Below are 26,202 nucleotides of genomic sequence, written 5' to 3' on the forward strand. Positions count from 1 at the left end.
GTCCTAACCAGAGCCATCAGGCAAGAGAAACAAATAAACGCATGCAAATTGGAAAAGAGGAAGTTAAACTGTACCTTTTTGCACACAACATGATTGTATATCTAGAAAAACCGAGGACTCCACCAGAAAATTCTCAAAACTCATAAATTCAATAAAGGTGCAGGATGTAAAATCAGCACACAAAAAATCAGTAGTGTTTCTATACACCAATAATGAAATAGCCAAAAAAGAAATCAAAAGGGTAATCCCATTTACAAGAGCTGCAAAAAAATACTTAGGAATTAATTTAACCAAGGAGGTAAAAGATCTGTACAAGAAAAACTACAAAACACTGATTGAAAGAAATTGAAAAAGACACAAACAAATGGAAAAACATCCCATGCTCATGGTTCAGATAAATATTAAAATGATGATACTGCCCAAAGCAATCTATAGATTCAATGCAATCTCTATTAAGATATCGTCATTTTTCACAAAGATAGAAAAAAAAATCCTAAAATTTGTATGGAACCAAAAAAGAGCCTGAATATCCAAAGCCAAAACTGGATGCATCACACCACCTGATCTGAAAATATAGTTACAGTAACCAAAACAGCATGGTATTGATATAAAGACAGACACACAGACCAATGGAAGAGAATAGAGAAGCCAGGAATAAATTAATGTATTTATAGCCAACTGATTTTTGATAAAGGTGCCGAGAACATACATTTGGGAAAGGATACCCTCTTGAATACATGGTTCTGGGAAAATTTGATATCCATATGCAGAATAATGAAGCTACATCACCATCACTTATCATGTACAGAAATCAACTCAGATGGATTAAAGGCTTAAACGTACCCCAAAGTGTAAAACTGCCAGAAGAAAACATAAGGCAAACACTTTTGGACATTGGTCTAATAGGTAAAGATTTTATGGCTAAGACCTCAAAAAACAGACAACAGAAGTAAAAATAGACAAATGGGAAAAAGCTTCTGCACAGCAAAGGAAAAAAAAATCAACAGAGTGAAAAGCAAGCCTGTTTGATGGGAGAAAATATCTGCAAACTATTCATCCTACAGGAACTAATATCAAGAATATACAAGGAAGCTGAACAACTCAACAGTAAAATAAACAATCTGATTTTTAAAGGGGCAAAAAATCTGAATAGACATTTCTCATAAGAAATTATACAAATGGCCAACAAGTATATAATGTTCAACATCACTAATTATTACATAAATGTAAATAAAAGCAACATGGAATATCATTTTACCCCAGTTAGAATGGCTATCATTAAAAAGATAAAAGAGTAACAGATGTTGGTGAGGATGCGGAAAAAAGAAACTCTTATAGACAGTTACTGGGAATGTAAGCTAGTATAACCACAATGGAAAACACTACGGAGATTTCTCAAAAATCTAAAAACTGAACTACCATCCAATCCAGCAATCCCATTATGAGGTATTTATTGAAAGGAAAAGAAATCAACATCTCAAAGAGATACTTGCATTTGCATGTTTATTATAGCACTATTCACAATAGCAAACATACATAATCAATGTAAGTGTCTATCAACAGATGAATGGATAAAGAATTATGTGGTATATATTCACAATGGAGTATTATTTGGCCATAGAAGAGAATGAAACGTCATTTGCAGCAACATAGATGAAACTGGAGGTCACTGTGTTAACTGAAATAAGCCAGACACAGAAAGACCAATATCCCATGTTCTCACTCATAAGCGGGGACTAAAAATATTGACCTCATGGAGTTAGAGTAGAATGATAGATACCAGAGGCTGGGAAGGGCGTGCTGGCAGGAGGGGTTGATGAAGAGAGGTCAGTCAATAGGTATAAACAGTTATCTATACAGCTAGATAGAAGGGATAAATTCTACTATTCAATAGCAAAGTAGGGTGACTATAGTTAGCAGCAATATATTACATAATTCAAAGTAGCTAGAAAAAAGGACTTGAAATGTTCCCAATACACAGAAATGATAAATACTGCTAGTGACAGATACCCCAAATACACTGATTTGATCATTACACATTTTACATACGTAAGAAAATATCACATGAATCTAATATGTAAAATATTGTGTATCAATTTAAAAAAACAAAAAACTCTTTTCTTATGATCATGTAAATAATATATACCCATGGTTAAAAGTTGGGAATTCACAGAAGAACATGATGAAAAAAATTAAAACTACCCATTAAATCACATCACCCATTAATGCCTTAGATTTTGATATATTTCCTTCTGATATTCTGCCCCTATTTTTACATGACATGATTCTGTATATTTACTTAACAGAATCATTATTTTAAGTCATATTTATAAACATAATTTTCATGTCAATAATACTCAACTGTGTGAATATAAAATTTATAACACTTCTCTGTTAGGTAACTAATTTCTATTTTGTTTTCAAAATATGTAGTGATAATCATCTTTGGGCGTAAAGTTTTTTTTTCCATCTCCCATTATTTCTTTATGATAGTTGCCAGTAGTGAAATTACTAGATACTATGTTTCATTATAAGGGCACCACAGGCATAACGTTTTTTGTTTTTTGTTTTTTTTTGAGATAGAGTCTTGCTCTGTCACCAGGATGGAGTGCAGTGGTGCCATCTCAGCTCACTGCAACCTCTGCCTCCCAGGTTCAACGTATTCTCCTGCCTCAGCCTCCCGAGTAGCTGGGACTACAGGCACGCACCACCACACCCAGTTAATTTTTGTATTTTCAGTAGAGACAGGGTTTCACCATTTTGGCCAGGATGGTCTTGATCTCCTGATCTCCTGACCTCATGATTCACCCACCTCGTCCTCCCAAAGTGCTGGGATTACAGGCTTGAGCCACCGCGCTCGGCCGTTTTTTTTTTTTTTTTTTTTTTTTTTGGAGACAGAGTCTCACTCTGTCGCCCAGGCTGGAGTGCAGTAGCGCCATCTTGGCTCACTGCAACCTCCATCTCTCAGGTTGAACTGATTTTCCTGCCTCCGCCTCCCAAGTAGCTGGGACTATAGGCACGTGCCACCACACCTGGCTAATTTTTGTACTTTTAGTAGAGACGGAGTTTCACCATGCTGGCCAGCATGGTCTCAATCTCCTGACCTCGTGATCCACCCGCCTCAGCCTCCCAAACTGCTGGGATTATAGGCATGCGCCACCGCGCCTGGCCAGGCATCACTTTTTTAAAGGATATGCCGATTTACACTTCCTCAGTTAAATTCTAGTTTTTATTAATAGGTAGTGAGATTATATATTATTTCATAGTGGTCATTATTAGGGTATTTACATTTTTATGTTATTGTGAATAAATCATTATCTTCCAAATAGATTTTGAAAGAAAAGCTTTTGATCTTTGTCCTATCACTTCAAACCCATTTTATTAAAGCTTTTAATTAACTACAGTAGCTTTGAGGAGTTTCAGTTATACCATCTTGTCATGCAACACTTTTATTCTCATTTCTAATAGTTACTCCTTTTATAACAATATTAAGTCATAAGGATAATTATATTGATCATGTTTGTAATTGTAATGCTTCCAGAGTTTCATCATTAAAAATGATGTTTTTTGTTGTTTCCAGATAAATACTTATTCATTTAGGGAATATTTATATTTATTGAGTACCTACTAAAACCAGGGACATAATGATAAGAGAAAAAAAATGAAACAAATGTCTACCTTCAAGAACTTCATATATAGTCTAATAAGAAACAGATATAACAGCATCACAGGATAAATGTAAAACTATAACGGTGCTAAGTATACAAAGGGATTAATAGTTCTGACATATATGTATATGTGATATAATTTGGATACTTGTCCCCACCCAAATCTCATGTTGAATTGTAATCCCCAATGCCAGAGGCAGGGCGTGGTAGGACGCGTTGGGTCATGGGGGCAGATCCCTCATGTCTTGGTGTTGTCTTTGTGATGTGAGTTCCTAGCAAGACCTGGTTGTTTAAATGTATGGCACCTACCCTCCAACATTCTCTCTCACTCCTTTTCTTGCCGTATGAGATACCTGCTCCCTCTCTGCCCTCTGCTGTGAATAAAAGCTTCCTGAGGCCTCCCCAGAAGCCAAACAGATGTTGGCACCATGCTTCCTATAAACCCTGCAGAACTGTAAGTCAATTAAACTTCTTTTCTTTATGAATTACCCAGTCTCAGGTATTTCTTTACAGCAATGTAAGAATGGCCTAACACATGTGCATACACCTATACATGTGCATATGTATGAAGAATCACATATTAAACGTGTGTGTGTGTGTGTGTGTGTGTGTGTGAAAGGGTTAACTCAACAGGCTTGGGTTGCTCACACCTTGGATATTCCCAAGAAGGGTCTGTTTACACAACTGTCTCTTGACTGAGTCCTGGTAATTAAGTTCTTGGAATGTTCTGATTGATAAAGAGTGTTTTGCACAGTTAGGACCCTAAGCCATGCTGCAGCAGTTCCAGCAGTTTGTCTAGAGAGTTTGTACAATCTGAGTTATAATAAACACCTGCTTTTCCTCAGTTTGGAGCTTCAGCCAATGACGGCAGGTACAGAGAGCCACTGTATGTCTACATGATGGATCGTCTCTCACAATCTTGAACTCAGGCTCAAGTAAGTGAGCTTCCCTGGTATGTAGCACTTTGCATATACTGTCACATATCATATTAAGCATACAATTCCACTAGCAGGGAACTCTTGGAAACTTATACCTGGCTTATGCTGGACTTCACCCCTGCTAATTTTTTCACATCATTTTGCTCTACTAAGCCATAACCATGAATATAACAACTTCTGAGTCTTGTGAGTCCTTCTAGCAAATCACTGGATTAGAGGGTAGTCTCCAGGGATTCTCTAACATAATTTGAAAAATCATCTGGATTGTTAAGGAAAGTTTCTCTCAGAAAGGGCTTTTCAACCTAAGTTTGAAAAACGAATAGGAGTTAACTGGATAAAAAAAAGAAAAAGTGCTTTCTAAGCATGAGATAAAGGATAGTGGTGAAAAGAATGTTTCACAGTCTAAGAAATGAAAGGTGAGAGCAGCCATCTGCAGCCTCACAGGCCATACTGAAGACCACTTCTCTGCTTAAGCAAGAAAGGGTGATATGATCTTTTTTTTTTTTTCCAAAAAATCACTTGGCTGTAATACACACACCAGAATCTTTGGAGGCCACTGCAAATTGTTTAGGCAGGACTTTCATCATGTTAAGGTAGCACTTTTATACACCTCAGATTTTAACTATTTGGTGTCTTGCTGTTACTGTTCATGTGGTTATTCTGTTGTCTTTTCCGAAGGTGGAAAGGACACTGAATGAGAGTGAGTAGGTATTCTTGTGACAGAGACTATGAAAACAGAGACTATGAAGAAGGAGAAGGAAGCTGCAAGTGGGAGAGGAGATGGGTCTATAATTTTACTTTCTCTTTTCACTGAGAACTGTTCCGAAATGCTGACATTTATTGTCAGGCCTGCCAATACTTCGTTTTATGTTAAGCCTTAAGTATACTACAGGTTTTAGTACAAGGAATAGCATAAGCACTTACCATTATAGAAGAATGTCGAATATCTAATACATAAGTATATTCCCAAATGTGTGAATTTAATTTTAAAAATTTGCTCATATCTTCCCCATTGATCCCAAGATTGCGAAGGCCATTCATTATTTTTCCTTCTAATTTCAGCATATCCAAAATACTATATATTCAAAGAAAAAAAGTTTTATTTTGATTTTTCCAAATTAAAAACAAATCTTTTAAAGTTTGACAGATTTCTTAAAGCATTAGAAACGAGAATTTTTGGTATCTTCATTAATAGCAGGAAAAATATATTAAATTCATTAAGAAATAAGGCAAATAGTTCTAATTAATTATCCAGAGTAAACTTACATAATTTTTTTAGTGGTAGTAAAAGCTTATTATTATATAAAAGATAAAACAACAAAGACTATTGTATTCTTTATCAAAGTAGTGAGGACATGATCAGCCCTGAGAAAGCCAAAAATGAGAAAAAAAACCATTAGGTCACTCTTTTGACAAACCTACTACAAAAATGACATAGGATTGAACAAGACATAAAGTATAAAATTCTAATACACAGGAAGCCCCATTAAAGCATGAAGTTCACATGTGTTTGAATACAAATTTAAATTTATTACATATAATTTGACAGTACTTAAACATAATAGAAAGTATTACTGTAAACAACAACATCAATAATAACCCCACTGACAATAAATTGGGGAATCTAAATGTTTAAACTATTCTTCATCAAGTCTGTGCCTGAGGCGACTATTCAGAGGCAAAAATATAAAAGGGACTCCTTCAATGGGCTAGAACAGAATGTTCTAATGTAGATACATAAGACCCTGCTTACGTACTTCATCAGTCCTACTTGCCTTTCTCCCCAGTCAGTACCACATGTTCCTACGGTCTCAGCCTTCCTTGGGGTGAGATGTAGGCCTTTATAGAATCAATGCTGATCTAATCCTAACCCATAGAGGCTCTGGCTCCTCCCACTACTCTCAGTGTCAGAGCAAGAAGGGCTGGGCCATGTATGGCGCATGTTATTGGTTTTTTGTTGTTGTTGTTGTTTTTTGTTTTGAGACGGAGTCTCGCTCTGTGGCCCAGACTGGAGTGCAGTGGCGCAATCTCGGCTCACTGCAAGCTCTGCTTCCCGGGTTCACGCCATTCTCCTGCCTCAGCCTCCTGAGTAGCTGGGACTACAGGCGCCCGCCACCACGCCCAGCTAATTTTTTGTATTTTTGGTAGAGACGGGGTTTCACTGGGTTAGCCAGGATGGTCTCGATCTCCTGACCTCGTGATCCGCCCACCTCGGCCTCCCAAAGTGCTGGGATTACAGGCGTGAGCCACCGCGCCCGGCTGTTATTGGTTTTTCACAACCCAGTAATGCAACACTGACAGGAGATAGGAAGGGAGCACAAAATAATTCCTTACTCCTTTTCTTTCCCCACTTGGACAATTCCAACATATTGGTTGCATCAAACCTCTCTATGTGTAATGTCTCTGTAATACGACATTTTCCTTCCATTTTCTTATTTTCTTTCATTCATCTTCCCCTTTGCATTAATTTTATTCCACATCCTCTGATCTTTTTCTGAGGATTTTTTTGATTATGCTATCCTCAAAAATGTCAGAAGATATAAATGTTCTCACATATTGTCTCTTCCTCTTTTAAGAGAATCATAGTAGCCCTAACTAGTGATCAAATCGATGAGGAATAAAAATGTAGCACACATCCTGCAAATCTCTAATGACCAGACGTAGGAGCTGGGAGTTTTACTTTTTTAATAACCTACAGCCTTCCTAAATCCTGTGTGAAAATATTCCTGCCAAAAAACTTCCTCATACACTACCTTAGAAAACTTTCTAAAATCTACACACTATTTCACTACTTCCTTTAAACCTGTTTTCACTGCTCCTGAGCACAGACGTAATTTTTGTTCCCCTGAAATTTACAGGCTAGCATGTAAAAACTTCTCTACTCTTTCTATGTGTATTTCTATGTGTAGGTTATTATTTTTCCAATACTAGGTCCAAGAATTCAAGTAACTAAAGAGAAAAGCCCCATTTGAGATAAAACTGTAAAAAATGTTCAGTAAAACTACTCCTCAGTCTTTCTGATATATTTTCCAACATATTTTCAAACTGGTAAAGAAACAGAATTTAAATAAACAATTCAAATAATTTCACTTCAACAAAAGTATACTCAATTGAATTAAAACTGAATATCTGAACTAAAGCATCATGTTTCCTAAGTTCATCTAATGTTTCAAATATTAATTTTAATGTAGTTTTATGTTTTTCCATAAAAGTAACTCTTCTGTTTGGCCCACAACTTTAATTTTGGGCAAGTGACCATTGATAAAGCAAGGACTTCCTAATTCTGTCCTGTTCAAAATTCTGAGCAAAAAAATTTTCAGTAATTTTTTTTTTTCAGACAAGAAACCAGATAGCATCTGGCATTCATACATAAGCACTTTAAATTCCTCCTGTCAATTTCTCTCTTCTGGGGAAATACCCCACGTTGACTTCAGTTCCTAACTGGTCTCTGGTTGTTCAGTCCAGTTCCAAATAACTTCTCTGCTAAATCATCAATCTACTCTTCAATAAAAGACAGTTTAGAATAACAAAGTAATTATAGGTCTAACACTCATCCAAACAAATATCTTGACTGTTTCTCCCAGTTCTGATAATCTAAGACACTTTGGGCTTGCTCATTTTGGTAGAATAAAGCTGTTTTGTACAATCAAAAACATGTATTTGATTTATCTTTAAAGTGATCTCCATATTTTGACTTCAGTGTTTACATTTATATAAACCAGAGTTCATTTATAGCAATAATTTAATACTTACCTAAAAGGGTCATAAACATCCATATCAACATGAAGGCCATTTATAAACAGACGAGCATCACCTGGCTGAATTTTAAATCTATCTCGAAGATCCTTGAAGTAGAGCAAAGCAATGGTTAACCAGTGATAAAACAACAGTGATCTATATTAGGGGTCACCATATATTTCTATAAAGAGTCAGAGAGTAAATATTTTAGGTTTGACAGGCCATACAGTCTCTGTTGCAACTACTGATCTCTGCCTTTGTATCTTTAGATACTATGTAAACAAATGGGCACGGCAATGTTTATTGTAAAAATTAAACTTTTAGACCAGGCATGATGGCTCACACCTGTAATCCCAGAACTCTGGGAGACCGATGTGGGTGGATCACCTGAGGTCAGGAGTTCAAGACCAGTCTGACCAACATAGTGAAACCCCATCTCTACTAAATGCAAAAAATTAGCCAGGTGTGGTGGCACTTGCTTGTAATCCCACCTTCTTGGGAGGCTGAGGCAGGAGAATCACTTGATTCCAGGAGGCAGAGGTTGCAGTGAGTCAAGATTGTGCCACTGCACTCTCGCCTGGGCAACAAGAGCGAAACTCCTTATCAAAAAAGTAAATAAAATAAATAATAAATATAAAATAAAAATTAAGCTTTTATTTATAAAAATAGGTGGCAGACCATATTTGGCCTAAAGGTAGTAGTTTGCCCAGCCCTGATCTCAGTGATGGGGGAAATCTTTAGATAGATTAGAGATAAAATTCAATAGCTGAATATTGTGATTTTACAGTACATGATAGTACAGTTCTAATGTTACAATAATTACTTATCTACATTTCATATAGTGTGTGTATGCACACATATACAATTTGATAGTTGGCACATTCCTATTTCTTGAAGCAATGATATGCCAAAAGTAAAACTTTGGAGTATGTGTAAATATTTAGAGCTCACTCTAAATTCATGAAAGTTTCCATTAAAGCTGTATTTGAATTTTCACTGTCTTTCATTCAGTAAACATTTCCTGAGTGCCTGGTATGTTCTAGAAACATCTCCAGGCACTAGAGCAGTAACAAAAGTAAAAAAGGGGTTGTTCTTGTCACTAAAGCAAAGTAGTCAAGATCACAGTGTGAGTATTCAGTACAGCTGTCAAGATCACAGTGTGAGGATCGTGCCTGGTTTAATCCTGATCTTTCTACTCACTAGCTGTCAAGTTCAAATCACTTTTACAATCCTCAGTTTCCTCTTCTATCAAATGGGAATAATTATATCTATCTCACAGGTTTGCTATAGTTCAAATGTAATATATATCTATGTCTTGTCGCCTATAAAGTGCTCACAAATGAAAGCTGTTATTATTATCAGGGTAGTCAAACAGATTTAGGAGGAAAAAAAACCAGTGTATTTCAATGACATCATGTAATAAGTCACATAATAGGGACTTGTGTGATCTACTCTGTAAAGGCAAACGAAGCAACTAACTTGAAGAGATTCAGAGAAAGCTTGACAATGGTGAGTTTTTCTGTATGATTATCACTTAACAGATGAGCTACACACAGAGGAGGGAGAGGAGGAACTTAACAGAAAGTATTTCCCCTTGTTTTATACAGAATACTGGCAGAAGACTCAACCCTAATATGAAAAGGTTCAGAGGTAAAATTTTTATTTGTCTTTAGCTACTTTAGATGTGCCTTTCTATCAAAGTTACTTAACTAAGAAATCTATATTCCAACTTCAAAATCTACAGATGCCTAGTAAATTTGTATTTCCTGCTGTTTTCCCCCAATCTGGCATTGAAACTTCACACATCCTGACTGAAGCTTTCTCCAGCACCTCATACATTCGTTTCAGTGGAGCTCAATTATAAACAGAAAGTACACCAAGCACGCAGATCCATACTAAATTGCTAAATCCCTCAAGACTGTTTCTGTCAGGCCCAGTGCCTTGAACAATAATGCTCAGAAAACAGGTAAGAGACTGAACTCAGCAAATCTGCTTGCTGAAACATTGTCAGAGAGAAGAGGTTTGTCTATTGGAGATTAGTACTTACAAATTCTTCTCTTTCCTCTGCCCCAGAGAGTTGGTCTTAAGTCCTGAAAAACTAGTGTATATTTGAGTATGTAATTTAAGGTGGCCTTTCTTAAATGAGGAGTAAGAATTCAATTTCTAGCAACATGAAGAACCAAAGATCCAAAAATTCTCTTACTAAAAGAAAGCACCAAAATGCTAGATTAAAATATTAATAATGAGGTTGGGTGCGGTGGCTCACAACTGTAATCCCAGCACTTTGGGAGGCTGAGGCTGGCAGATCACTTGAGGTCAGGAGTACGAGACCAACCTTTCCAACATGATGAAACCCTTTTTCTAACAAAAATAGAAAAATTAGCTGGGCGTGGTGGTGCATGCCTGTAGTCGCAGCTACTTGGGAGGCTGAGGCAAGAGAGTTGCTTCAGTCGGGGAGGTGGAGGTTGCTGTGAATTGAGATCACACCACTGCACCCCATCCTGGGTGACACAGTGATATTCTGTCTCAAAAAAATAAATAAATATGGAAAGTGTCCCCTAAATGTGGCTCAGAGTTGAAGAAAGTATTCACCTAAGGACAGAGAGTAAGTAGGAATATGAATACAGCGATGTAAATAAACACTAAAGACCTTGCCTGGAGGAAATTTAGAGCTTCCTAGATGACCTAGGACTTGTGTTTTTAAGGGCCAATCTCAGAAGAACAGGAAATTTAAATCCAGGACCCACATCGAACAGGGTATAGGATCAAAGAGATCCTTATGCACACATAAAGTGCTACACTTATGGTGAAAAGGTGAATTAGAAAACAAAATGCCCTGCAGTAACAGCACAGAAATTTGTCTATCTCACTTTGGTTCTTGGTGGAGGAAGAATAACTCCCAAATGAAGTCATGGCCTCTAGCTTATTTTTACATGGGTTTGGAGCTGGATTTCATACTATATTTATGGTCCAAAAAACTTAGATTTTTGTATTTAAAGTGCAATTAAACTAGTAGCACTCTTAGGCTTGAGCAGAAATAAATGCAAATACTAATTGAGAAATATAAGCTCATTTTTTCTTAAAGAAGAGGGAACCCATTTATTCTAACATGTCTCTTTAATAACCAATGGAGCTGAGCTATTACCTGAAGCTAAAGAAATTCCAAATGATTGGATCTCAGAAGACTGGTTGAAATTTGCAATGTTAAAATGGTTTATAAACATGTTTGGGTGTTCCTAAGGTTAAATGATACGCACTCTGAAATTTAAATTTTTCTTAAAAATTTTATTTTTAATTTTTATGGGTACATAATGGTTGTACATAAATTTAAGGAGATCTTGTGATATTTTGATAGAAGCATATAATGTGTAATGATCATATCAGGGTAATTGGGATATCCATCATCTCAAATATTTACCATTTCTTAATGTAGGGGACATTCCAAATCCACTCTTCCAGTTAAAGTATCCAATAAATTAAAGTTAACTATAATCATTCTATTATGCTAATGAATAGATCTTCTTCCTGACTGTATTTTTGTACCCACTAACCAACCCCTCCTTATCTTCTCCAGCCTCCAATAACCATCATTCTACTCTCTACCATCATAAGATCAGTGTTTTTAACTCTCACATATGAGTAATAACTTGCAGTGTATGTCTTTCTGTGTATGGTTTATTTCACTTAACATAATGTCCTCTATTGTTGCTGCAGATGACAGGATTTCTTTTTTATGACAAAATAATATTCCATTGTGTCCATGTACCAAATTTCCTTTATCCACCCATCCATTAATGGACACCTACATTGATTCCATATTTTAGCTATTGTGAATAGTGCTTTAATAAACATGGCAGTGCAGATATCTCTTTGATATACTAATTTCCTTACTTTTGGGTATATATCCAGCAGTGGGATTCCTGGATCATATGGTAATTCTATTTTTCATTTTTTTGTGAACCTCTCTACTGTTTTCCATTGTGGCTTTACTAATTTACATTCCCACCAACAGTGTCCAAGGGTTCCCCTTTTTCTGTATCCTTGCCAGAATCTGTTATTTTTTATGTTTTAGAAAAAAGCCATTTTCTATACTGTCCAAAGTAATTTATGGATTCAGTGCTATTCCCATGAAGCTACCATCAACTTTCTTCACAGAATTAGAAAAAACTACTTGAAATTTCATATGGAACCAGAAAAGAGCCCGTATAGCCAACACAATCCTAAGCAAAAAAAAAACATAGCTAGAGGCATCACGCTGACTTCAAACTATGCTACAAGGCTACAGTAACTAAAACACATGGTACTGGCACCAAAATAGACATATAGATCAAAGGAAGAGAACAGAGGCCTCAGAAACAACACCACACATCTACAACCATCTGATCTTCGACAAACCTGATGAAAACAAGCAATGGGGAAAGGATTCCCTATTTAATAAATGGTGCTGGGAAAACTGGCTAGTCATATACAAAAAACAGAAACTGGACCCCTTCCTTACACCTTACACAAAAATTAACTCAAGATGGATTAAAGACTTAAATGAAAACCTAAAACCATAAAAACCCTAGAAGAAAACCTAGGCAATACCATTCAAGACATAGGCATGGGCAAAGACTTCATGACTAAAATACCAAAAAGCAATTCCAACAAAAGCCAAAATTGACAAATGGAATCTAATCAAACTACAGAGCTTCTGCACAGCAAAAGAAACTATCATCAGAGTGAACAGGCAACCTACAGAATGGGAGAAAATCTTTGCAATCTACCCATCTGACAAAGATCTAATATCCAGAATCTACAAGGAACTTAAACAAATTTACAAGAAAAAACAACCCCATCAGAAAGTGAGCGAAGGAAATGAACAGACACTTCTCAAAAGAAGACTTCTATGCAGCCAACAAACATATGAAAAAAAGCTCATCAACACTAGAGAAATGCAAATCAAAACCACAATGAGATATCATCTCGCATCAGTTAGAATGGTGATCATTAAAAAGTCAGGAAACAACAGATGCTGGAGAGGATGTGAAGAATAGGAACACTTTTACTCTGTTGATGGGAGTTTAAATTAGTTCAACCATTATAGAAGACAGTGTTGATTCCTAAAGAATCTAGAACTAGAAATACCATTTGACCCAGCAATCCCATTACTGGGTATATACTCAAAGGATTATAAATCATTCTACTATAAAGACACACGCACACATATGTTTACTGCAGCACTGTTTACAACATCAAAGACTTGGAACCAACCCAAATGCTCATCAATGATAGACTGGATGAAGAAAATGTGACACATGTACCCCATGGAATACTATACAGTCATAGAAAAGAATAAGCTCACGTCCTTTGCAGGGACATGGATGAAGCTAGAAGTCATCATTCTCAGCAAACTAACATAGGAACAGAAAGCGAAACACCACATGTTCTCACTTAAAAGTGGGAGTTGAACAATGAGAACACATGGACACGTGTGGCCTGTCAGGGGGTGGGGGGCAAGGGGAAAGAGAGCATTAGGACAAATACGTAATGAATGCAGGGCTCAAAACCTAGATGATGGGTTGATAGCAGCAAACCACCATGGCACACAAATACCTATGTAACAAACCCGCATGTTCTGCACACGTATCCCAGAACTTAAAGTAAAATTAAAATTTTAATTTAAAAAAGAGCAAACCTACAAAAAAGATAAAAGCCATTTTAATGGGTGAGACACTATCCCATTGTGGTTTTGATTTGCATTTCCCTGATGATTAGTGATGTTGAGCATCACTGTTGGCCATCTGTATGCCTTCTTTTGAGAAATGTCTATTCAAATTTTTTGCCTATTTTAAAATTATTCATTGTTTTGCTGTTGTTTGAGCTCCTTATATATTTTGGTTATTAATCCCTTGACTATTGCATAATCTGAAAATACCCTATCCCATTCTGTAGATTTTCTCTTCACTTTGTTGACTGCGTCCTTCTCTGTACAGAACATTTTTATCTTGATATGATCCCATTTGTCCAAACTGCTTTGGTTGCCTGTGCTTTTCAGGTCTTACTCAAGAAATCTTTGCATAGACCGATGTCCTAAAGCCTTTCCCCAATGTTTTCTTCTAGTAGTTTCATAGTTTCAGGTCTCACATTTAAGACTTTAACCCCTATTAATTTGATTTTTGTAAATGGTGTGAGATGGGGGTCTAGTTTCATTCTTTACAATTAAAATTTGAAGTCAAATCAGATAAAAATCTTAATAGAAAGGTTATAATTTTTAGAATACGGAATAACACAAAATAAGACTCTAAAAATATGATTTACAGATGTAGTTTTGGAGATGATGTTCTAATCTAGGTAATGTCTCCAGAACTCTGTAAAATTTTCACACAAAGTAGTTAGAAATAATTAGAAGCAACATGAACTTTTATTTGGGTATGGTGCAATCCTTTATTTTAATATCTGCATTTTAGTTAATTCAAGTATCTGCATTTGGTTCATTAAGCAATTATGTAATTGAAATTATTTGTTCCACTCTGCTGAATCAAAAAAAGTTACCTGACCACCTGATCAAATCCTCATTTTATTTTGAAGCAAATAAAAAATGTCATGGCCTATAGTTTAACAGTTCTTGCAGTAAACAACAAAGACATATGTTGGGTTGACAATTTAAAATCACCAAAAGCAGATTATGGCCATTCACAGCAAATTAACAACAATTATGAACTTCCAAAGGAAATTTGCTGTACTCTGGAGTTAAAGCAGTTGTCTACTAAATAAAACCAAACTCCAATTCAGTTATACAACTTGAGCATAGTCATATTTTTTTAATAATCTTTGCCTGAGTCCCAAGTCAAAAACTATAAAAAGCTACACCAGAAGAATTATGCCAATCCCGGCACCCTTCACCTGTTTCATCCCTGGCTCTTATAGGCAAAAATTTTCCCCCAAAGTTTCTTTTTCATCCTCTAGTATTTCTTCATGCAAAAACTATAAGAGGTAAATACATATTGTCATTTCCCCTGGTCTCTTATGCAAAAAAAAAAAAAAAAAAAAAAAACCAACTTGCTCACAGAATGCCCTGCCACCTTTCTGAAATGAATCTTTCTCAGATTAATTCTGATCTGTATTTTTCTTATTATGAGTAAGGAAAGGTTGTTATTATATATTTAAAGACCTTAAATTAAAAAGCACAGCAGAGTTTGCAGACAGCCCAGAGTGGGAGAAAATCTTCACAATCCACACATCCGAAAATGGACTAATATCCAGAATCTACAAAGAACTCAAATCAGCAAGAAAAAAAATCCCATCAAAAAGTGGGCTAAGGACATGAATTAGACAATTCTCAAAAGATCTACAAATGGCCAACAAGCATTTGGAAAAATGCTCAACATCACTAATGATCAGAGAAATGCAAATCGAAACCACAATGCAATACCACCTAACTCCTACAAGAATAGGCATAATTTTTTAAAAATGAAAATATAATAGATGTTGGCATGGATGTGGTGAAAAGGTAACACTTTTCCACAGTTGGTGAGAATGTAAACTAGTACAACCACTATGGAAAACAGTGTGGAGATCCTAAAAGTAGATCTACCATTTGATGCAGCAATCCCACTACTAGGTATCTGCCCAGAGGGGAAAAAAAAAAGTCATTACATGAAAAAGATACTTGCACACGCCTGTTTATAGCAGAACAATATGCAATTGCAAAAATATGGAATCAGCCAATATGCCCTATATATACCATGGAATAGGAATACTACTCAGCCATAAAAAGGAATGAAATAATGTTATTTGCACAACCTGAATGGAATTGAAGACTATTATTCTAAGTGAAGTAACTCAGGAATGGAAAACCAAACATATGTTCTCACTTATATGTGGGAGATAACCTATGAGGATGCAAAGGCATAAGAATGATACATTGGACTTTGGGGACTCGGGGGAAAGGGCAAGGGGTGGCAAGGGATCAAAGACCACACATTGGGTACAGGGTACACTGTTCAGGTGATGGGTGCACCAAAATCTCAGAAATCACCACTAAATAACTTACTGATGTAACCAAACACCATCTGTTCCCAAAAAACCTACTGAAATTAAAACAAACAACTGATCGAAGGAGATGGTTTGGGTTTGGCTTGGTTTTTAACTAAAGCCTTGGTGCCCTCTAGTGGGAAGATGGAGCAGCCCGGCATCCATAGTGTGTGCTCTTCAGAGCTGGGTGTCATTTTGGAATCAAGATTCTTGGGAGGCCAAGGCGGGCAGATTACCTGAGGTCAGGAGTTCATAGCCAGCCTGGCCAACATGGTGAAACCCCGTCTCTACTAAAAATATGAAAATTAGCCGGGTGTGGTGGCATGCACCTGTAATCCCAGCTACCCAGGAGGCTGAGGCAGGAGAATCGCTGGAACTCGGGAGGCAGAGGCTGCAGTGAGCCAAGATCACGCCACTGCACTCCAGCCTGGGTGACAGAGCAAGACTCCATCTCAAAAAGATTATTCCTGTTTCCTTTTATATTTGGGGGCAGGATGTTTTCTTTTGTTTGTTTTTGTTTTGTTTTGTTTTTAAGTGTTTCTTATCTCCTCTGCTTGAAGGTCATATCCTTTTTATCTCCTTAAGCAAAGCCAGGAGCTCTGCAGAACCCCAGGAGTGAGAACAATTATGCTTAAGACACTTTCGTTTTAGTTTAGTCCCAGACCCAGAGGAAAATCCTTCAAATTTCTGAAGTAAATCCTTAAAAGTGTAATTTACACTGGAGCAACTGACCTGGCATTTAAATAAACTGCAGCATGAGAAAAAAAAAAAAAAAGAGCATTATTATTTTTTTCTTTTTTCGGTGAACATTTTGTTTACATGTTTTGCAGGAAATGTACTTTTTGGTTTGTATGCATGAGATGCCATAACAGTAACACACTTCCACGGCTTTCTCGTGTCCAATCCATGTGCAATGCAACTGCAATGAACAATCCAAGATTTTTTTACCTTCTCATCACAACCACCCCCTTCCCCAAGGTTGGAACTCCAGTTTGTTTAATTACTTCTCCCACATTCCATGAGCTAGTGGGTAACATGGACTGCTAGTCCAAACACCCATTTACCCTAGATAAGTTAAATGAAAGACATTATCATCCTTGTCTTTCTCTTATCAGTGTTCTCTGAAAGAAGTAGGTGATCAAGAAGACTATCTGCAGTGTCATGATTATTCAGCTTACTAAGTTCAAGATTTCTTGCTCTGCAGTCAAAGCTCATTTCAAAACTCTTTCACTGACAATTCCAAATGGCTGACAGGTAGAAAAGGTGATGGCAGCAGTGGCCATAGTGGCCCTGAGTAAGCTGGCATAGTCAGGTTGCCAGCATGGTTCTGATATAGCAGTTAGGAAGAAATTATTTAGGCAGATAGTGAGTCCTCGGCAAGGTTTTCCTTTTAATGAAAAGCAGCCCCCAAATCATTTTATTTTCTAACAAAGAACAGCCTGTAAAATCGAGCTGCAGACATAGGCAAGAAAGCTAGAAGCTTGCATAGGTAAATGCTGGCACTGTCCTAGCAGGAAAAGGCTACCTGGGACCCGGCATGTTCAAAACAGCAGCTCCATCTTCCCTTCTTTCCAGCCCACGTGTACAGCGAGAAGCAGACAACATGACAGCAGCCAAGTGGAAAGTCCATTTGCATAATAGGGTGGAGTGGTCAGCCTTCCCCATGCATTATGTAAAACATCACACCTGGTCCAACCAATGTGTGGGCCCTATGTAAATCAGACACCACCTCCTCAAGCCTATTTGTAAAATCCAGTGCACTCTGTAGCCAGTCCGAATTCCCATTCAGGGGCCCCTCTCTCTCACAAGAGAGAGAGAGCTGTTCTCCTTTCTTTCTTTTGTGTATTAAGCCTCTGCTCCCAAACCCACTCCTTTGTGTGTCAGAAAACAATCCACTCTGCATGAAGAATCGTAAGAGCAATTAGGAACATCATAGAACGGACCAATACCACAAATCCGTTTTGAAGGATACACAGGCATTTGTAAGGTGGTCAATGAAGCCAAGAATGTCCCAGGTAGGAATGATGTGTTGTGGTTCCTAATACCTGTTCTCCAATGAACTATGCATCTTTTTCTTCATCTTTTTCATCACTGTAGTTGTCATCATCAAAACAGCTGACATTTGTTGACAGCTCACTCTGTCTCAATATGATGGGCACTGCTGGCTGGGCTAAGTTAGCACCATACCCAAGCCACTTCTCCTTTGCTTCGTTACTAGAAAAGTAAACACTAGCTTTTCCAGCTTCCCTCACAGCCTAAGATGGCCACATGACAAAATCCTCACCAATGAGACAGAAACCAGTAAAATGTTCCAAGAAGGCTTTAGTGAGGATGGATGTGGTTGGCACCATCCTTCCTGCCTCTTTTGGCTTTAAATACAGATAAGAAGTCAGAAAAATGAACTCCTACTATTTAGGGCCCTGTGAGCCTGGTATGATACTACTTAAAGCCAAACCAGTCCTATGTAATAAAGCCAGGCGTGGTGTAAGCACTTTACAAGTATTAACTAGAATTATTTGGGTTCTATGGATAATTACAGAGACCACTGGCACAATCTTATCAAACCAGTGATAAATTGTATTTTATCTGCTATAGGATTCTAGTAACGTTCCAATGGTCTAACACTGACTCAGTCTTGACAAGCTTTTAAACAAAACTAATGACAAGAAACAGAATAATTAACTCACAGCCTTTATTCTTCATCCTATGAAGAAAACCATACTACCTCAGAAGAAATTCTGGAATATACTGTGAAATAAGTAGAAGATATGTCAGGAAAGACTGGCTGATTAAACGCTCATGTAGTTGAGCATAAAAATGGAAGAACCTAGACTGTTTCAATAATCAAAAAAGCACAAATTACCATTTCCTTTTTGGTATGAATATTGAAGATCCAAAGTCAGAAACAGTGATATTAGTGGGGTAAATGTTTTTAAAAACGAATTCAAACAAACCTTTTGATTTTCCTGTATTTCTTCTCTCATATGTTGATTTACAGCAATTCTGGTTAGAGATCTGGAAAAATGAATACTAATATAATTGATCCTTCTTTAAATGTTTAGACCTTATCTATATAATTCAATGTAATCTAATACTCTGGATAGGGAGCTAAAAACTCCAAATGCTTGGTGACTGAAAAGTGTACATTTCCATATGGTCTAATTTAGCTATCATTTGATAAAAGGATTTGGTTCAAGTGGAACGGAGGCTCTCAAAATTTCCTGTGTACTAGCTGTATGCAGTATGGATTGTCATCATTTACTACGACTTATTTTTTGAGTGAAAAAGCTGCTTTGTGTTGTTTTGTCCAATAGAGAAATTTTTCATGAAATTACCAATGTATATGTACATGAATATATGTACATGAAGAATTTTAGTTACCTGGGATCTTACCAGAGTAGAAATGTTCTAAAAAAACTGAAATAATGGCTTTACATTATTCACTCTTTTCAGTTTTTTCAACTTTTTTATTAAAAAAAAATTTTTAGAGACAGAGTCTCACTCTTCTACCCAGGCAGGACTGCATTGGCATGATCACAGCTCACTGCAGCCTCGGATTCCTGGGCTCAGGTGATTCTCCGCCTCAGCCTCTCAACTGGCTAGGACAATAGGTACACACCACCACACCCAGCTATTTTTAAATTTTCTTCTAGAGATGGAGTCTTGCTATGTTGCCCAGGTTGGTCTAAAACTCCTGGCCTCAAGTGAACCTCCTACTGCAACCTCCCAAAAGTGCTGAAATTAGAGATGCAAGTCATTGCACCCAGCCTATTCACTCTTGAAGAGTTTATAAATTCACTTATAAAGACAGCAGAAATGTTTAAAATACAGTTCCTATGGACTGTATTCAACTTGTTAATTCCTAAACATGGCTAGCTATATATCTGTCAATTTTATAAACAGAATTAAAACATTAAAAGATTGTTAATGCAAAGTTCTGCTTTAAGGAAAACTCAAGTAGAAAGGTGTACCTTGAAACAGCCCACAGTAAGTATGTATTATTTCCTAAAGTTTGGCAGCACTGAGATAAATTACAATTAAAACTTTAATAAGGCAAATATTTCATTTATTTAGCAAATATTTCATTTCAACATACATTTACAGATTGTCTACCAAGTGGTTTTGGAGATATGCTCAAGCCTACAATTTAGCCATTATGCAACGTTAGCATATTTTACGATTTTTTCTTAATCACAGATTAACAGCAGAGTTTTGCATCAGAACCTCTGAACAGTTATACTGACTTAATAACAGAGCTAATCAACTGTCTGATCAAGACTAAAGTTATTTTACTTTATTTGTATTTGATCTAATAATTTTTATAATGACCATTAATTAAAAGTATTATGGCTAAACATATATGACATTTATACACACCCATATATATTTCATGTTTTATTGTATCAATGCTGACTTCTCAAATTCCTGACTGTTTAAAGTTGACTGAAAGAGACATATCAATATATTCATTCTTAATCTGTAAATAAGGAGACAAACTCCTCTATTTCAAGGTACCACCAAAAAATTATTGGTATCTTGTAACCGACCATGTACTATTTATTTACTTGCAAAATTAAAGAATACATATATTGAAGATTCTGTAATTTGTACTATGAATAAATGTACAAAATAGTGTTTGAGACAATAAAAGGCATAGCAATCATTCTATGCTTAGGAAGGTATGCTAAGCTAGTAGACTACTCTCCAGTTCCTTTCAATAAAACACTGTTGTTGCACATGCACTGTGACTTGTCACATATTTTATCTCTTTAGTATAAGCTAACTCATATTTTACTTGTTGCTCATTTTATACTCTGTCATTCCTAACCAGAATACAATTGCATCAAAGTTGTGTTATATAGCAAATTCTCATAATACACTGTAACTTGCATTGCATGCACTGGTCTCTTTAAGCTATACAAACGTATTTCCTATTGAAATGGAATATGTGTTTAACGTAACATCAGTATTCATGGAAGCAGTTCAACTAGACATCCTCTTGGCAAAAAAGTACTCCACACAATATTCCATGCAATTAAGACATTACCAATCATTTGGACTCTGAAAGGGTAAGAATATGATTTGGCAGTACTTTGGGCATAGATCTCCTACTTACAATAATACTTTTCATCATCCTCCATAAGGGGAAAAAAAAAACACTCCTTCATTATTTATTGCTTAAACAAGTTTTTCCTTAGATTACTATGTATGATTTCCAAAAAATTTTTAGGAATTTTTTTTCCTATTTGCCTCTATCAAGAGTTCTACTTTACAGTGCATACACAGATGCATGCACAAGTCAGTATTTTGCTCTAATCAAAAAAAAAAAAAAAAAAAAACATAATGAAAAGAGGCCCTGATTTCACAAAAGCTATATATACTAGAATTAACTGACACCTTCATCTTAAATGAAATCAGCTATTTTCATAAAACTTATTTAATAGAAAGAGTTCTGGCTACAATGAAACCAATGAACTTCAACATACCTGGCTTTTATAGGGAAGTTCTGTGAAATGTCTTTCATTAATTTAATGGCATCATAAACTGGAGTGGACATTATTTGAGAAGCTGCTTGAAAACTAAGATCTGGAAGGAAAAATATTATTAAGGAATCTAGCATAATATTAGACCTTTATAGACATTTCCATGAAATTGAAGTAATTGACTTAATTCTTCTTGCCAAATATTAGTATACAAACATGTTAAAACTGTTACATCTGCATTTTTAAGAAGTTTTAAATGTAAAGTTATCACTTATTTCCAAATAATATAAGCTTTATACTTTTATGAATGATTAATACCTATTATTTTCACAAATTACAGTATAATTTCAAGAGAGAGATATATGAAGAGAAATGCTCTCGCAAAGCTTTTTCTATACTTAAAAGAAACATATGACAAAAAGTCAAAAGAATAACGAAGAGGAATAAAAAGAGCTTTAAAGAGCCAATTCTGAAAAGACCTTTAAGAAAGCCTGACTGTGTTTAACTCAGTAAACAGAAACATTCACTTTCTCTCTCAACATTGTTTTACCTTTATGCTGAAATAAAATCCTAAACTTAGTATTATTTTATCTGATGTAACAGTCTTATAGAAAGAAAAATGTGTATTGCTGCGGTTAGTTTCAAATATGTCAGAAGAATTAATCTTAGTATTATTACTTTGTCAAGAGTCAGAAAAGACTTAAAACTAAATTCTTTCATTACCTAATAGTGAGGCAGATTGTTTCTCCTTAATATTTCACTAAAGGTGGAATCCTAGTTTACCAAATACTACTAAAATAACTAGTTTAACACAGAAAGGCTAGTTTTATTCCTGAGTTCTCAGCGTGAAATGACGAGTCAAAGTCTACAGAGGAATGATCCTAAGGTATCCTCACATGGAATGGTAGAGTCTCACAGACCAGATGATATGGTTTGGCTACGTACTCACCCAAATCTCATCTTGAAGTGTAGCTCCCATAATTCCTATGTGTTGCGGGAGGGATCCAGTGGGAGATAAATGAATCATGGGGGCAGTTCCCCAATACTGTTCTCATGGTAGTGAATAAGTCTCACAAGACCTGATGGTTTTATAAGGGGTTTCCCTTTTCACTTAGCTGTCATTCTGTCTTGCCTATCACCATGTAAGATGTGCCTTTTGCCTTCTTTTGTAAAGTCTCCCCAGCCACACAGAACTGTGAGTCTTAAACTGTAGAACTGTACAGTAACTTGGTATCAGTAGATACCTGAAAATGTGGAAGCGACTTTGGAACTGGGTAACAGGCAGAGGTTAGAACAGTTTGGAGGGCTCAGAAGAAGACAGGAAAATGTAGGAAAGTTTGGAACTTCCTAGAGACCTTTGAACGGCTTTGACCAAAATGATCATAATGATATGGACAATGAAATCCATGCTGAGGTGGTCTCAGACGGAGATAAGGAACTTGTTGGGAACTGGAGTAAAGGTGACTCATGCCATGTTTTAGCAAAGAAACTGGCGGCATTTTGCCCCTGCCCTAGAGATCTGTTTTGAACTTGAGGGAAATGATTTACAGTATCTGGCAAAAGAAATTTCTATGCAGCAAAGCACTCAAGAGGTGACATGGGTGCTGTTAAAAGTATTCAGCTTTCAAAGGGAAACAGAACATAAAAGTTCAGAAAATTTGCAACCTGCCAATGCCATAGAAAAGACAAACCCATTTTCTGAGGAGAAATTCAACCCAGCTGCAAAAATTTGCATAGATAATGAGAAGCCAAATGTTAATCACAAAGACACTGGGGAAAGTGTCTCCAGGGCATGTCAGAGACCTTCACATCAGTCCCTCCCATCAAAGGCCTGGAGGCCTAGGAGAAAAAAATCAATTCGTGGACTGGTCCAAGGTGCCTCCTGCTGTGTGCAACCTAAGGACTTGGTGTCCTGCATCCCAGCTGCTCTAGCCATGTCTAAAAGGGGCCAAGGTACAGCTTGGACTGTGGCTTCAGAGGGTGCAAGCTCCAAGCCTTGGTAGCTTCCACGTGGTGTTGAGCCTGTGGAAGTACAGAAATCAAGAATTGGGGTTTGGGAACATCTGCCTAGATGTCAGAGGATGTATGGAAATGTCTGGATGTCCAGAAAAAAGTTTGCTACAGGGGTGGGGCCCTCATGGAGAACCTCTGCTAAGGCAGTGAGGAAGGTATATGTGGGGTTAGAGCACCCACACAGGGTCCCCACTAGGGCACTGCTTAGTGGAACTGTGAGAAGAGGGCCACCATCCTCCAGATCCCAGAATGACAGATCCACTGACAGCTTGCACCCTGTGCCTGGAAAAGCCACAGATACTCAATGCCAGCCTGTCAAAGCAGCTAGGAGAGAGGTTGTACCCTGCAAAGCCATGGGACAGAGCTGCCCAAGACCACGGGAACCTACCTCTTGCATCAGCATGACCTAGATGTGAGGCATGGAATCAAAGGAGATCATTTAGGAGCTTTAAGATTTGACTGCCCTGCTGGATTTCAGACTTGCAAGGGGCTGTTAGCCCTTAAATTTTGGCCAATTTCTCCCATCTGGAATGGGAGATAAATGGCTATATTTATCCAATGCCTGTACCCCCAGTGCATCTAAGAAGTAACTAACTTGCTTATACAGGCTCATAGGTGGAAGGGACTTGCCTTGTCTCAGATGAGACTTTGGACTGTGGAGTTTTGAGTTAATGCTGAAATGATTTTAGACTTTGGGTGACTGTAGGGAAAGCATGATTGGTTTTGAAATGTGAGGACATGAGATTTGGGAGGGACCAGGGGCAGAATGATGTGGTATGGCTGTGTCTTCATCCAAGTCTCATCTTAAATTGTGGCTCCCATAATTCCCACATGTTGTGGGACAGACCCAGTCAGCGGGAGATAACTGAATCATGGGTCGGAGGGGGCAGTTTCCCCAATACTGTTCTCATGATAGTGAATAAGTCTCACAAGATCTGATGGTTTTATAGAGGGTCTCCCTTTTCACTTGGCTCTCATTCTCTCTTGCCTGCTGCCATGTAAGGCATGCCTTTCGCCTTCTGCCATGATTGTTATGCCTCCCCGGCCATGTGGAACTGTGAGCACATTAAACTTCTTTATCTTTATAAATTACCAGTCTTGAGTATATCTTTATTAGCAGTGTGAAAACGGACCAACACTCCAGGCTTCAAATTCTAGTTCTATCAAAAACTAGCTGAGTAACTTCAAACAGAATATCCTCAACCTGAACATGTTTCCAGTCCCCAGTACTGCAGTGAAACTACTGTCAGTGCTCACTAATATCTCGATTGCCAAACACAATGACATTTTTAGTACTTACCTTACCTACTAGGTTCTTTTTGCAATAGGATCATTTCATGCAAATAAAAAGTACTGGTCATTTTCTCTTTCTTAAGAATCTATTTCCTTCAGCTTGTATAATGTGCTCTCCATTTCTCATCATTCCATCATGTCTTCCTTAGGAGTTTTACTTTCTACATGTGGATGAACACTAGGGCACTCTCCCTGTTGCACTGATTTTGCTAAGATTTTCAACTTTTGAAATCCTCTCTGTTTAGCTTAAGGACAGGATACTCACCCCACCACTGAACCTAACCATTTAGATATCTTACAATGACTTTAAATCAACCTTTCAACACTAGTCTCATTATTTCTGAGTCCCATATTCAGCCCCAAAGCCAGGTTACATGTTTTATATATTCTCTCTACTCAGGCTCAAGCTAGAAATCCTAGAATTACCTTTGACTCCTTTTCACCTTCTAAATACCTATATGTCTTCTACCACTACTTCAGCAATGTCTACCTAGATTTCTTGCTTTCAGTACATTCAAATACATCTTACACAGACATTAGGGAGTCAACTAGAAGTAAGCTGACTATGCATACTCTGCTTAAAGGCCTTCAAAAACACCCCATCACTTACAATCTTCTAAATTAAGCAAGGGCCCCTTAGAGAACATTTTGAAGGAGACTTAAAACATAGTAATTTTTTTAAAGTGCTAAAATAGAGACATTAAAAAAAACTAAAAATAATTGAGGATACTAGAAAGAGACTATCTGAAATTATGGATTTGGGACTATAAGCTCTATTGGAACTTAGAGAAGAGCTTTACAAACCATGCTAAGGGGTTTAAACTTAATACTTTTAATGGATGTGCATGAAATCAGTCCTTAATAATGCAAATGACTTGGCTAGCTAGTCCTATCAACCCCTTCTTACATTCAAGTCTCTCCAGAAGTATTTGCCTTGGAAAAACAGAACTTTCTCAGATAAGAGGACTGCATACTTTGTTTGCCCTCCGCATCTATTCTTTCCTGCTCCGGGCCCCCAAAAGGCTGGCTTACCTGAACTACATCAATAAGCTC

At 37.0% G+C, this 26,202-nt stretch overlaps 1 protein-coding gene across 2 annotated transcripts in view; it reads right to left on the reverse strand.

The window, feature by feature from the left end:
- Positions 1-26,202, reverse strand: part of UGGT2 (UDP-glucose glycoprotein glucosyltransferase 2) — a 244,134-nt gene that overhangs the window by 157,614 nt on the left and 60,318 nt on the right. For both annotated transcript variants that reach the window (XR_013407674.1, XM_015121325.3), the window contains exons 9-12: positions 21,847-21,946; positions 19,315-19,375; positions 8,360-8,451; positions 5,531-5,681 (exon numbers count right to left, since the gene is read on the reverse strand). Coding sequence is in view for 1 of the 2 variants with exons in the window: in XM_015121325.3 (XP_014976811.3) it covers positions 5,531-5,681; positions 8,360-8,451; positions 19,315-19,375; positions 21,847-21,946 (404 nt within the window). In the remaining variant the exon portion in view is untranslated. The remainder of the gene's footprint in view (positions 1-5,530; positions 5,682-8,359; positions 8,452-19,314; positions 19,376-21,846; positions 21,947-26,202) is intronic.

Source organism: Macaca mulatta, chromosome 17 (assembly GCF_049350105.2).
Source record: "Macaca mulatta isolate MMU2019108-1 chromosome 17, T2T-MMU8v2.0, whole genome shotgun sequence".
Lineage (NCBI taxonomy): Eukaryota > Metazoa > Chordata > Mammalia > Primates > Cercopithecidae > Macaca > Macaca mulatta.